This window comes from Athene cunicularia (genome assembly GCF_003259725.1).
Source record: "Athene cunicularia isolate RWA chromosome 25 unlocalized genomic scaffold, athCun1 chr25_part2, whole genome shotgun sequence".
In the NCBI taxonomy this organism is placed as follows: domain Eukaryota; kingdom Metazoa; phylum Chordata; class Aves; order Strigiformes; family Strigidae; genus Athene; species Athene cunicularia.
The window spans coordinates 120,696-135,100 of record NW_020799135.1 but is presented as its reverse complement, the minus strand read 5'-3'; the positions used below and the strand labels follow the sequence as shown (position 1 = coordinate 135,100).

Here is a 14,405-nt window from a genome sequence, read left to right as displayed (position 1 = left end):
GTTAGCGAGAGCCCTAGAAAATACCCCAGCAAGGGCCGGGGGGGCGAGGGGGGTTGCTTACCTGCCCATCCTGCTGCAGGTGGTGGTGCAGGATCTGCGAGTGGGGCTGCTGATGCGGGGTCAGGATGTGCATGAAGGGGGTGGGGGGGTACGCCGCTGCCGTAGCAGGGTTGATGGGGCCGCCGCTGCCCAGCGCTGAAGGCAGGTTGAAGGAGGCTGCCGGGGTTCCAGTGTGAAATCCCTGCTTCTCGAAGGATTGCTGAGGAGGAGACACCAAGGGCAGAGTAAGGGCTGGGAGCCTGGGAGCTGGCAGCGTGCCCCGACCCAGCTCTAAGTCTGGGAGTCAGTGGGCGGTGCAGGGAATGGACAAAGTCTCTGCCTACGGCTTTCTGAGCTCTGCGTTGCTCTAAGCTGGGAAAGGTCGAGCATTTCACTTCTCCCTGGCTGGCTGCTCCAAGTGGAAGAAGCCTCACTGCCCAGGGAGGCTGTCTCAGAGCTGGGCTTCTGCTACCCAGCAAAGCGGCATCTGCCTGGAGCACACCCCAGACACTGACCTGAGTTTTAGAGTAGACAGAGCCCGAGATGTCCGGCACTCCTGTGTTACTGGATGTCACAGATACACCTGGGGAGAAGCAAAAGCAAGCCAGTGTTAGGCAGCAGCCACTGGCTCAGCAGGAGCCAGGAGCCAACGCCTGGCAGCCAGGTAAGGTTTGGAGACAGACATCACCCGAGAGAGGAGGGTCAAGCTGCAAAGTTCTTTTGCTCTGACCACGAGCCATTTCTGAACAGCTCCAGAAACAAATTTAGAGGCCTGCAGCCACCCAGAGAAACACACGTTCTTGAAGAGCTCAAAAAATAGCAACTCTGAGAAGAGCTGCTGGGAGGATGCAGTAGGCAGACAAGGAAAAAAACTCCCAGCGTGACATGGTAGAAGGACAGCCAGAGCTCCGTGGATATAAAACTGGCAATTGCACGTAAAGGCGGCTCAGCTGCGGGCTGGACTGGGTGGTGCAATGACTGGTGACACTGGCACACAGGCCACGTTCGTTCCTAAGAGGTGGTGGTACAGAGGAAAGCCTCAACAATCATTTAAGGCCTGAAAAAAGCATTGAAATGAAAGAGGTTTGAAAAACTCAGTACTGGGTGAGCTGGTACAGAGCCTAATGTATCTTTGCAAAGAGAAAATAGTGTCTTGAAGGGCTCTAATGTAGTAAAAAAAAAAAAGGCACAACAGGAATTTAAAGACTGGAAGGACTCAAAGGCAGGCCCTCTAAGTCAGCCAGACATTAACCAGCAAAACCCAGTACTGAGACAAGCGGCAGGTTCACAACCTTCCTGCACCTTTGAATCAAAGACACTTCTCTAGAAAGCACATGCCCACCAAACACCGGAGTCAAACAAATTCCCAGGCTCAAATCTGGAATAATTGTTTTATTGATCATGTAGAGGCAGAAAAGCAGCTCCCAACAAACAAGTGAGCAGCTTAAGCTCTCTGATGTGAGTCCAAGGCACCAACCATCCGACTGCTGGGCACAGAGGAGGGCGTGAAGGCCCTGTGCTCCTCAAACCGCTCCAGACCTGGCTGCAGAACAAACCTGGGCCTTTCCGAGGAGAATCTAACAACCTGCAAGTTGCACCATGGACAATCTCCTTCCTTCCCGTGGGGGCAGTAAGTCAGAAGTCCCCTTACACGGCCAGCGAGGCTGTGAACAAGCCCTGCCACTGTCAGTAACTGGTGCTGAGAAAGGTGGTGTCAGGTCTCTTACCAGTGCTGTATCCGTGAGAGCCGTAGCCGCTGGGCTGCTGAAAAGGGGTTGCTGATGCGTTGACGCTGACATTCACACCATGCTGCTTGGAAGAGGTAGGAGCAACCTACAGAAAGAAGAGGAGCAGAGTAAGGAAGAGGCTTCGCTGCGTTGCCCCAGCCCCACACCCTGCTGCTGGGACACTCACAGGGAACACGGCGGGCCCGTATTGGAAGGTGCTGGGGAGCCCTGGTACCCCTGTGTAGTACGGCAGACTGGTGTAACTGTAGCCCGGAGGCAGCGCTGGGTTCAGGAACGTCTGCTGCGTGGTGTGGTGAGTCTGGGTCTGGCTCTGCTGAGGTTGGGCCAAAGTCGTTGCAGGAGCAGGGGAAGAGGCATCACCTCGGCCAAATTTTGTTAAGTCACCTGGAATCAGAGAATCATCTCAGTTGGAAGAGACCCTAAAGCTCCTCCAGCCCAACCACGAACCTCCCCCAGATCCCTCAGCGCTGGCTCAGCCCGACTCTTCAACCCCCCCAGGGATCCCGGGGACTCCCCCCTGCCCTGGGCAGCCCATTCCAACGCCCAACAGCCCCTTCTGCACAGAAATCCTTCCTCAGAGCCAGCCTGACCCTGCCCTGGGCAGCTTGAGGCCATTCCCTCGGGGCCTGGCGCTGGGGCCTTGGCTCCAGAGACTCATCCCCCCTCTCTGCCCCCTCCTGGCAGGGAGTTGCAGAGGGCCAGGAGGTCTCCCCTCAGCCTCCTCTTCTCCAGACTGAACCCCACCCCCGTTCCCTCAGAGCTCCTCATACACTGGAGATGAAAGGGGCCTGAAGAACAGACAATGTCAAATTCTGGCCCATTCGAGCTCAGTCCAAAGGTCACCCAGTCTTTTGATCAAGGGTGACTTCAATCAACCCCCCTCCTAAAGGCTGCAGCTCTCCCAAGCCCTCAGGCCCTTGCACACTGATAAGGGCTAAGCTGTTAATTGCTCTCCTCATTTCAGAAGAAGACTTCAGAGGGGAAGGGAAACCCACAGCAGCTAAACTACATGATGTCAGACTACGGTCTGGCGCTGGATTAACCTGCCACTGCCTGCACAGCAACAGAGCCCAGATGCCAGAGCTCTCGCTGAGTGCCCCCCCCAGCAGATGCCAGAGCTCTCCCTGAGCCCCTCTAAGCATCAGCAGGTCAGAACACAACTCGAGTCCCTCCAGAGCCAGGCCCCAGGCCAAAGAAGCAGCCTGGGGGCCCTGTCCTATTGGCCAACAGCTCCGCATTGAAGAAGAGAGTCAAATATCTTCCAGTTGAGGATGTGTGAATGGCCCCTTTTTACAGCAGGGCTCACACCTCCCCTCTCTCTCCTTGGGGCAGGGAATCAAATGCTGCTGCAGAGGCCCAGGAGCTCGCAGAGAGCACTCAGACATCAGACATCGCTTCCTCTCTCTCCCCAGCCTGGGCACTGCAAGGGTTTGGCTGCAGGGCTCGGGGAAGCTCCTTTTGCAGCTCTTTCTGAGCACCTGCTTGGCACTTCCATGCAAACACTCTCTCTATTCAGAGCTCACACAGTAAGCCAGTGAGTTTTCTCAGTGCTGCCCCAGCTCACAAGTGGGTCCAGGATAGCCACAAACATTAATTATGGCCGATGTTAACTTGGCAAATTAGGCATGCAGCAGTGCTGCACTCTGAGCTTGGGATTTCAGCCTTGGCGTGCCAGGCAAAAGCAGTTCTGCACAAACAAGCTCCTGCTGAAGCAGAGAAGTGGTGCTGGAAAAAAAAGAAAGAGCAATCTACAAAATGCAACAATTCCTAAAGCACGTGAAAGCTCAGCACACCGATGACCACTGCGAATCAGCAGTGTGAGTAAACACACCTACCAAGGTCAGGGAGAGATAAGCCACTCACTGGGAATTTGGTTTCAATTTGACAGGTCCTAAACTCCCTGTTTTCTTTCTCCATGAGGTTGTCACATAGATAAGAAACAATTTCTCCAGATTTTGTGTTTCTTTGCATTTTTAAAGTGCTTGAAAAGCACTGCTTAACCCCTGCCTCACCACGACCTGAGCAGTTTTACGCCTCACAGATTCTTTCAGCCCTTCCTCACTCCTCTTCCAACTGCGACATCAACTCCTGCTTGTCCACATCTTCCTGCTAACACGCCTCAGCACCACCAGACGATCAAAGGGAAGAATTTAGCTGCTGAGAAACATTCCCCAGACCAAAGGCTGGTGCAGACGTAGTTCCAGCACAGGAAACTGGTAAGCAGCAGCACAAACACCTGATGAGATATGCAGTCAGAGCGGGTTTTTTCCCTACCAGAGTACGGATTGCTGCTCAGGCTGCCATCTCTTCCAGTCAGCGGGGTGGTGGGTGTAGGGAATGGGATGCTGTAGTAATCCTGAAGGATAAAAACAAAAGGGAGAAGTAGTTTTATGAGCTCTGTCCAAAGATCTAAAGCAGCACCCTTTGAGAAAAAGAGGAATTTCTAGGCTGCAGCCACAGGTATGTTGGAGTATTGCAGTTCAACCAGCCACGCCGCGGCTGATCACAGCCTACAGCAACCCCAGGTTTTTGTAGCATGCACCATCCCCCTCACCTGGCTATGAGAAGAACCAGATAAGGTCTACTGGTATGCAGTCCTTAAACTGCCTGGACTTTCCCCTCCACAACACAAGGGACACGTCATATCGCTAAATAAAACCCATTCTCAAAAAAGTATTTAGTCACTGCCTCTTTCAAGGATCACAGGTGTCTCCAACAGGTCGCCAACACCACTGCAGGGCAAAACAGCTCTGCTGTAGCTCTCACATTCCTTAGCCCCACCATTAATGCCACTGTCTGAATAACTAGCGCTCCCAACTCCCCAGGCGCAAGGGAGCAATGGATGACTCCTCACTGTTGCCACGAGGAGGTGCATCAGCCAGCAGCCTGTTTTCCAGCTCTCCAGGACAGCCTCAGCACCTGCCCTGTCCGACGCCCGCAGCAGGCACCCGCGGGCCCCCGGCAGCCCTCGGTACTCACCAACGGGAATCTCGTCTGGAGCATCTGCAAGTCATCATATCCATACACCTGTGGCTAGAAAAAGAGGAGATGATGTCAGGGACACAGACTAAAGACACTTGCCTATTTTTAGATTAAACATTTAGATAAATGTGAGAGAAAGCCAGCAGCAGACAATCAGAGGCTACACAATAACCTCGGCACAGGCAGCCAGCGGTTGCTACCGCAAGACTTGACACTGCCAAGAGTTGTTTTTATCAGCTGCTGAAACAAAGAGTGAGCACCAGTGTCTAGCACCACCGATCCAGACCACTAAAAGGCACTCAATTTTCCTCTAGAAATTATTTCAACACTGACATCTGCCCTCACCTTCAGAAGAGTGCTGTGACACACCCCTAGACTGTGGCAGTCACCACCCACGTTCTGTTTGGCCTCTGTCAGACCAGCTAATCCAGCTCTGCACTTTCACGAGCTGTGCTCTGAGCAAGGGCTGTTGCTCCCCAAAGCTTGGGGAGGCTGTGGAGAACAGGCAGACAGAATCTGCTCTGGGGTGACCAGAATGACAGATGTGCCCCACAGGCACGTGGATTTCCTCTGCTACTGTTTTATGGAAAACAGCAGGTCCAAATTCTTCCCATCCAAAGCAGTCCTGCTGGGCTGATGTTACAGCTTTTGGTCCCTTCACTAGACTCCACCCCTCCCTGCTAGCTGAAGACAGAGCTAGGAGGGATCTAGTGGCATGACAGGACACCCCACTCACCGGATAGGCATGTAGCAACCCTGGAGCCATGATGTATGGATTAGGCAACAACGGTGGGACTCCAGGAGGGAGATTGGGAGGGGCTTTTCCTGAGAAAAGAAGAGAAAGGAAAAGTTCCGCAGTGAAGCAAAGAGCAGAAGCTGCCTCTCTTAGCCCCCAACACCCTCCTCCTGTTTAGCAGTACCCAGGAAAGTACCTGATGTTGTTGCAACGGAGCTGCGAGTCGAGGCCGTCACCGTGGAGTTACTGCTGAGGCTGAGGCCCAGGCTGCTGACGCTGCTGAGACTGGATGAAACACTTACGACTGGTGGGGCGGCTGACACTGTGCTGGAGGAGGTGGAGAAAGTGCTAGCAGAAGAATGGAGGCTTGCTTCACTCTCCACACTTGTGTGCTAGGGAAGGAAGGGAAGAGAGTTAGGGGACCAGGCAGATGTAACCGAGCGCAGAAATACTGCAGGATGCTGCCTACGCAGAAAATATTGCGTGGGTCCATCTGCACCCGGACGTTCCCGAGAGCCTGCAATGAACTCGGCCGCTGCAGGCTACAAAGAAACCTGCTTTGCATCTGGCTCAAGTCCAAAGTCCTGATAGCAGCCAACCCCTAATGCTTCCAAGCCTCTTGCGTGGCTGTGTCCCAACACGTCTGTCTGCTGGGAGAAGCAGGGCTGAACGCCGCGCTTGCGGCAGGGAGATTTATTCTGCTGCAGAAGCCAACACCCAGGGAGTCTGTACTGCAGGAGCTCCAGCAGTATACACACGTCTGAACAGGGCCACTCCATCAGCTACCAGTTTGCCCCAACATCCAGCAGCGCTTTCAAGGGCAGCTACAGGCCCAAAAGAAGCCACCGCTATATCTAGAACAGGCAAGGTGTCAAACACCAAGCCAGAGGTGCACAGTTGTGACAGAACCCTCTGTCCTCTCTCCACACAACACCCAAACTGCAGCACAACAACCAGCAGCCCGACAGCTCCTGTCAGAACTGCAGGCCCTGCTGGCCACGCAGCTGAGGTGGGGCAGGCTGGAGGGCTCCCAGCCGTGCTGGAACAGGGGTACAGAGCGCTCGAGCACACCCAGACTCACCAGAAGAGTTGAAGTTGACGTTCGCCCAGAAGATGTGGATGAGGACAGACTGTTCTGCTGGGTGGGTAATGTACTGCAGGAGGAATAAAAGGTTGTCAAGCCGAGGTGTGCGAGTCACCATCGGGAGCACCAGGCCAGATCCCATTCCCCATCTACTCAGATGGGATGAGTCAGGGAAACACAGAATCATTCAGGTTGGAAAAGCCCCTCAGGATCAGCGAGTCCAACCCTCAGTCTGACTCTACAAAGCTCTCCCCTACCCCACATCCCTCCACAGCTCATCCCAACGGCCCTGAAACACCCCCAGGGATGGGGAATCCCCTCTCCCTGGGCAGCCTGTTCCACTCTGACCACTTTCTGTGGAGGTTAGCTCAAATAACTGGAGAGGAAAAAATCATCCTTTGCATAACAGAAAGGATCCTTACATCGATCTCTTCAATACCTATCTTGTATTGCTAGCTTGTGAAATTGTTGGGAGACTTACTCTTAACAGCATAGAAACTGTAGCTGTTTTTAATAGGTAGGTCTTAGGCAGCCCAGTTATTTAAAAAGAAAAAAAACCCCACCAAATAGTAAACTACAGATCCAGCATCTCTTTCCATAAAGCCTCAGCTGGTGTCACTGGACCCAGCTCTGCTGCTGTAGCCAGCCCACCCCACAGGGAGGATTTGGCCCAGTATGTCTTAATGTCCAGTCTAAATTTCCTCATGTCCAGTCTCAACCTCCCCTGTTGCAGTTTAAAGCCCTTCCCTCTTGTTCTATTGCTAAAACCCTGTGAGAAGAGACCAGCACCAACCTCTATACAATGTCCTTTCAGAGCGTGATACAGACTTTGATATGCACTGCAGATCCCTGTTTCTAGTTCTGCTTTTCTTTCTCCTCACCTGCTGAGCTGGGCGGTGGTCGTACTGGGGAGTTCCTCACTGTGGCTCAGGCTGCTCAGAGCTGTCGAATGTTGGCTGGCTGTCGTCAGCAAGGACGAGGCAGACACCCCATCATTGAGAGGCGTGATACTGGGAGCAGAGGGGGAATCAGATTTCACTGCGGGGCCTGTAGCACCTGTGGACAAAAGCTTTGGGTTAGGGGCAGCTACCGGCAGCTCACGGAGGGCGATTCAGTGGTGAGGATCAACAGGGAGGTCCGGGGCTTCCCCCGCTGCTGCCAACCAAGTTACACATTTATGGCAGCATGATTGTGTTCTACGTCTCGCTTTACTCCAACAGTGGCTGACACTGGCTCTCCAAAGAGCTTCAAGGCCTATAGATAAGGTGACTTTCACAAACAAATCAGAGTAAATTATTGTCATCAGGGAGTGACTCATCAAGAATCTCATGGATCCCTCAGCAGAAAACTGAATGTTCCAAGGCAAGCAAATAATCTCAGTGGCAGCAATTGGTCCACCAGGGAAAGGACTTGCTATTAGCACAGATAAAGCTTTTCATCCAAAGCAAATACAAGCAGTACAAGAGACTCAGGACACCCACTGCACTGACAGACTCTTACCTTCAACGGCCTGCGTGGTTTGTAACGGCGTGGGTTGTACAGAACTGAAACCATTCTGAGGAAAAAGAGTAAAATGAATACTGGGCATTACAGCTGCTCATTTCCAGAGACAGATCTACTGTCAGCCCCCTCCCACACCCCCTCCTCAGTTGTGGAAAAGTCGTGCTACCAGCACAGATCACCAGGCTTGTCAGGAGCTCAGCCAAGCCCAGTGCCAGCACGACCCCCACACGTGTGCTGGAGGAAACAGTGCAAGAAGTTTCTCTGCTGCTGGTGGTCAAGACTGGCTCACCATCCTCAACCCAAGCTCGTTAGTCAAAACTGGTGTCACTGAACTTGGCGCGCAGCAAGAATCGAATCCCTAAGACAACGCTAAACCCTTTGCCCGAATGCCACTCGGCAGAGGGTAATTATGCGTGACAGGACACATGGCCTGCAATCAACTTAACCGCAGTTAACCCCACTGGCCCGGCCCCAGGTAAGCAGCATAACTAAAAGCTCTGGTAGCAGCCAGAACAAAGCTCTCCCAAGAGTCCACAAGCCACGTGGTGAGGTTGGAGGATCACAGAAACACTTGGTAAACCACTTAGCTTTCTCACGAGACAGTGCTTCACACACTGTGCTTACTCAGCACAAAGGGTGCTATTTCCCTACCTTGGCCTGGGTCAGATCTTTCTGGGGCGAGGAGGAGATTGAATTTGGGTATCGCCTCGTCTGGGTGGATCTCTGTTCGTACAGTGGTCCCTGAGCGCTGTTCTGGGAGGTAAATGTTGCTGTCTGTATTGTGCCGCTCTGGTAACCAGACTCCTGGCTTTGATTGGACGAAATTGTGGATGAAGATTCGCTACAAAGGATAAAAAAAAAGAAAAGGAGTTGATGTTTTCCTCCAAAACATCCCTGCTGTAAGCTGCCGACCCAGACTGGAGGCTCTTTGTTTCACATCTTCAAAATAAAACAGCCCCAAGCATCAGCATAAAGGCACCACACAAAGCAGCTGAGCAAAGCAAGGAGAGAAATGTACCCAGGCAAAGGCTGGGCTGACCCCGGGAGGGTGTTGGCACCTGCCACAGCCTTTCCTCACGCACTGCTGGGCTCTGGGTGACACTTCACGAGCTGCCACTGCTCAAGGGACTGGGCAGATACTAAGGGTCAGCCCAACAGGACACACAGACACTTGGCACTGGCAAGGTGCCATCACTGTAGATACACCTACTCCATTGCATCCGTTTGCCAGGAAAAAGCAGGATAAACCCTGCAGAATCTGTTCCCCAAAGACAAGGAGCAGTTGCACTGGGGATTCCCCTCCTGCATTTCCAGTAACGCAGTTTAACAGCAGCGGGAAGCGTCTGCTTGCCTCGGAGGAGGCTGAGGGGAGACCTCCTGGCCCTCTGCAACTCCCTGCCAGGAGGGGGCAGAGAGGGGAGATGAGTCTCTGGAGCCAAGGCCCCAGCGCCAGGCCCCGAGGGAATGGCCTCAAGCTGCCCAGGGCAGGGTCAGGCTGGCTCTGAGGAAGGATTTCTGTGCAGAAGGGGCTGTTGGGCGTTGGAATGGGCTGCCCAGGGCAGGGGGGAGTCCCCGGGATCCCTGGAGGGGTTGAAGAGTCGGGCTGAGCCAGCGCTGAGGGATCTGGGGGAGTTGGGAAGGGTCAGGGGGAGGTCATGGTTGGGCTGGAGGAGCTTCAGGGGCTTTTCCAACTGAGGTGATTCTTTGATTCTATGCTTTCTGTATAAGTACCACAGGCCAATCAGTCAGAGCTGCCTGAATGAATCTGCTGGCAACTTACACTTTGCTGTTGCATACGTTGTCCCCCCTTTATGACCACGGCACAGTCAGAAAGGGTCTACTAGTATGCAGCGTAACTAAAGTTCACGGGACCAGCTCCCTTCCAAAGCCACCTTCTTGGATTAACTGTTCCCTCCCTCAGCCCTGCTCCTCACCTAGCCGTGCTGGTGTACAGGCTGCTTTGAGCCTGGCTAACGGCGGCACTTGTTGTGGGCGTCGATTCGTACTCCGCGAGAACAGGCTCCGAACCAAACTGTAACGCCCCAAACTGCAGGTTTAGCCCTGAGATATCCGCCGAGCCAGGCATTTCCACTGCAAGCGCAGGAATCTGCAGGGGAGGAGCAAGAGAAAGGGTCAATCACTCCCTGGGATCTACACAGAAAATGACTTCAGTGTCCACATGTCCCAGCAAATACTGGCTTGCATCCTCAGAGTTACACTGTTCAACCCAGGCAGGCTTTTCTCTGTCACCCCCACAAACACCCAACTCTAACAGCAGGAAGACCAAGCCCAGCCCTTCCCCTCACCAGCCCAAACAGATTTTTCTGCAGCTCTAACACAATACAACGCCTCCTTCCTCACCATCCTCCTTCCCCACCATCGAGCCGCACCTTTGATGTTAACGATGCTTTTTTCTTTTGTTGCTTCAGCTTCTGCTGTGCAGGCTGGGGGCTGGAGGACTGGTTATCCGAGGACCCTGGGGACATCTGGGGAACAGGATTGGTTTTGCTGGGCAGCGGTGAGGAAGAGGGTGCCGGCACAGTTGCAGAGGCAGTCACCACAGTCTGTTTCTCCTGCATGAACACTTCTATCATGGTTGAAGTTGACGTGAAGGCCTGACGCTTGGTGAAGGGACTATGCACAGAAGAATCTGTTGGGTTCTTGAGATCTACCGGGGAGAGAGAGCTGAGTTAGCAGGATTTGTCTCCTTCACTAAATCAAGTTCTGACAGTTCTTAGCATCAAGGAAAAGAAAGTCTTTTCACAATATGACTCCTCCTGGAGCCTGTTAATATCAGAGGAGAGAATCTCAACATCTCCACTCCCAACCTTGGCCTCTCACCACCATCAGTGCTGAGCCTTTTAAGCCCCTCTTCCCTCAGCTCCTTCTGCCATCTCTAAGGACAAAGTGAGCTTGCAGAGTGAAATCCTCCAGCCTCCAAGAAAAGCTGGACTTCGGAGTCCCTTACATGGAGGCACTGCATGTCAAGAGTCCTGCACAGGCCTGACAATGCCTCCTCCTTCCACCTCTCTGCCAACATCGCTGCATTTCATTGTCTGCACTTTCCCCTGCAAATACTGGGTATCCTCCAAACACCACCACTGCCTGCAGCTGCCCACCCTCAGGTCTTTGCACGACTGCACCATCCTCCTCCTTCGCTTAAGCCTTACCACAGCTTATTAAAAAACAACTCCTATCTCTCCGACTCTCCTCTGTGGCTCCTTGTCTGAAAAAATCAGGAGCTGCCAACACTGACTGTTACTAGGACAGGGCTTGATTTTTCTTCAGTTTAGATTTGAACCAGAGCCATTTCCCTATAGTGAGAAATAAAATGCACAAACTGAAAGAAATGGCACTAGTATTCGACTGCAGCAGGGCTTGGGATCTCATCTCAAAAGCAGGAGCCTCTCCTAATCACTGTTTATACCCTCATGCCAGCTCAGAGGTAGAGTTACTTCTTGGCATTAAAGAGACACCAGCACTGCATTCCTTCAAAAGATAACATCAGGTCAGCAGCAAGATGAGACTGACAAGTGCTGGTATTCAGGAACTATTCTCCAGAAGTGCCCACCTTCAGACCCTTCTCTGCTACACAGCTTTACACCAGAACTAGTTCTGCACTCTGTGAGGGTCTCGGGAACACCAGATCCCTGGCTCTGAAGCTGGCTGGAGTGACTGAGAGGCAGGTGGATTCAACTGCTCCAAGTATAAAAGGAACAGGGACAGACTCACATGCACTATTACATTTTTACTCTCACAAACTTGCACCCACAGTTCTTTTAATTGCTCTAGCACAGTTGGCTTGGTTGTGAACTCATGATCTGGTCCTCCACTCAATCCCTCACGCCGCTGCTTGTGGCACGTTTCTGCAGTTCTGGGAGAAGATGGTGCCCTTTGGGGAGCCCCGCTGCTTTTCCTTACCATACTGCACGAGAGACGAGGTCTGCGTAGTGGATCGCATGTCCCAGGAAGAAGCAGTGGTGCTCCCGGCAGGCTGGGTGTGCTGAGCAGCCAGCTGAGCCAGAGCCTGCGCTGTCTTGAACTGCTCCAGGAACTGAGAACCTGTGGTACTGCTGCCTTTGGCCTCCCCGACATCTCCAAACCCTTTCCCCAGCATGCTCACCTGCAATTTCAACAACAAAAGAACAAAGTCAACATCTCTCCTAGCTTAGAACTCGGCTCAGAGGACAGATATCTCTTGACATAAGCCTGAGCACACTGTACGCTGGGTGCCTCAGCTTAACTAGTGCTCCAGATGCAGACACCTCTGGCAAGGAGAGCTTGTACTTCTCTCACAGCTTTTACCACATGTGAGTGCAGGTACATTTTCTCTGTTGCCCAACCCAGGGCATTTTACAGTGTCATGGAGGCTTATAAAGAAAGTTAACAGATAGGATCTTAAAAAATGTACTAAATTATTCACATGCATTCAGTTGCACTAAAAAGACAGCCACCAGGAGAACTTGGCTTTACAGTTAAGGCGGTTTTGAAAATCCTTCTGGACCTCTCCCACCACTAAGTACATAAAATTTATTTCTTTTATTGAAGTTACACAAAGGAACATCTGCCAAGGTCCATGCACAGGCCTGATTCAACACTTCCTTCCTTCACCTGTCAGTAGATGCCAACATTTCATCCCACACCAAACTCCCATCCACTTCCACTTCTCAAACTCTTGAATTTCCAAGCCCTGGACTGCAAGAGTTTCTCCTTTCCTCTAAGCAGGAAAGCAGCATGTGTCATAAGTCTGACAAGGGCAACAGGGGAGGAATTATCCCAATTATTTCTAATTAAGCAACAGACTTTATGCCTCCATATTTAGAGCAGACTGGCAAATCACCCACGCAGAGGACTCTGCCACCCCCTAGAAGTGAGCAGGTGACAGAACTGTGTCCCCTGTGTTGCCCAAAAGCAGACAGAGAACATTGGGGAAGCCACCTGCCCACTGGCAGGGCCCAGCAGTTCCTTACCATGCTGTGGTGAGAGAAAGAGTTTCCAGAGGCCGGCTGAGCTATCGCGCTCTGCTTGGAATTGCTGAACACCAGCGGCTGGGCCAGGGAAGGAGCCTGGGATGACTCCAGGTTTGTTGACTCATTCTCCATAGAAGAGGGTGTCTTCCCTAGCAGGACCGCAAGATCGATTCTGGGTAAAGCAAGCAGATAACCCAGAGGTTAACACAAGTGCCAGCACCCCCCTCACTTCCATTACGGAGATATTCTACTTCCAGACTCACAACTTAACGCTTTTAGCTTCACAAATTGAACGAGCCTGCGGAACATTAACTCACAACTGCCAGTAGCAACCTCAAAAGGACAGAAACCAAGCAAGATGCTGCATGGCCTTCTACTTTCAAGCATGCCTTCCATTAATTTAACACAGCGAAATGCCCCCAAATCTGAAGAACCAGCAGCAGAGCCTAGGAAAACTCTAATCCAGGACTAGGACCCGGAAACTCTTAACTTTTCCATTTGAATCCATCTCATTTTATTCAGAGCTCCTGGCATTTTAGCCAGCTGGCAAAGTTTAGTCTGAGATGGCAAATAGCTCTGGGACTTGCGTGTCACTTCTTCCAAATAAACAGCATTGCCATGGGCTATCACCTCTGTCCAGCTGTGATTGTCACATTCTCGGCAGGCAGAGGCACTGAAGACACATTGGAGGCAGTGAAGATCTTTGTCTCAGACAGCTGAAAGATTAAAAAAAAAAAAAGAGAAAAAGAATCCAAAAGTGAAAACAGCATCTCAGGACTCCAAATAAAACACACAACCGTTGGAGACAAACACCCATAGAAAGATTCAAGAAATTCAAGTGTTGAGACTTAAACTTCTCGAACATTTGGCTCCCATCAGAATCAACTTCTATTTCGTGTGTTTCTGCTTGTGCAAGCGCACAACTCGCGTACCAGTGGAAAAAGAACACAAATCCTTCTACAGATTTCCCCCAGTCCAGAAATCCCCTAGAGCTGCTCTGAACTGATGGTAAGCAGCACTGATCTGCAAAGCCCCCTGCACAGGTAGGTGCAAGCATTGCTGGAGAAGTCAAAGAAAAAAGCTTCACACCCACAGTTAAGCTTCCAATGATCCTGGCTTCACCTGGATGATCTGATTCAACTAGAAGGGTAAAGGGGGAAGAGTGGCTGGAGAGCAGCCCTAGGGAGAAGCATTTGGGAGGGTTGGTGGGTGCCTGTGAGCCAGCAATGGGTGCTGGCAGCCCAGAAAGCCACATGTGTGCTGGGCTGCACCCAGAGCAGGTGGGCAGCAGGGCAAGGAGGGGGGGGATTCTCCCCCTCTGCTCTGCGCCCCCCCCCCCCCCC

At 52.2% G+C, this 14,405-nt stretch overlaps 1 protein-coding gene and 1 non-coding gene across 2 annotated transcripts in view; both read right to left on the bottom strand.

The window, feature by feature from the left end:
• Positions 1-4,247: 4,247 nt before the first annotated feature.
• LOC113488771 lies at positions 4,248-4,382 on the bottom strand. Its single transcript, XR_003399973.1, has one exon. It is a non-coding gene; the product is annotated as a small nucleolar RNA SNORA58 (small nucleolar RNA).
• Positions 4,383-5,654: 1,272 nt separating this feature from the next.
• Positions 5,655-14,405, bottom strand: part of UBAP2L (ubiquitin associated protein 2 like) — a 16,913-nt gene continuing 8,162 nt past the window's right edge. Inside the window, exons 6-15 of the mRNA XM_026864063.1 lie at positions 13,693-13,778; positions 13,063-13,234; positions 12,014-12,215; positions 10,483-10,760; positions 10,027-10,199; positions 8,744-8,933; positions 8,090-8,144; positions 7,471-7,645; positions 6,587-6,659; positions 5,655-5,897 (exon numbers count right to left, since the gene is read on the bottom strand). Coding sequence (XP_026719864.1) covers positions 5,655-5,897; positions 6,587-6,659; positions 7,471-7,645; positions 8,090-8,144; positions 8,744-8,933; positions 10,027-10,199; positions 10,483-10,760; positions 12,014-12,215; positions 13,063-13,234; positions 13,693-13,778 — 1,647 coding nt within the window. The remainder of the gene's footprint in view (positions 5,898-6,586; positions 6,660-7,470; positions 7,646-8,089; positions 8,145-8,743; positions 8,934-10,026; positions 10,200-10,482; positions 10,761-12,013; positions 12,216-13,062; positions 13,235-13,692; positions 13,779-14,405) is intronic.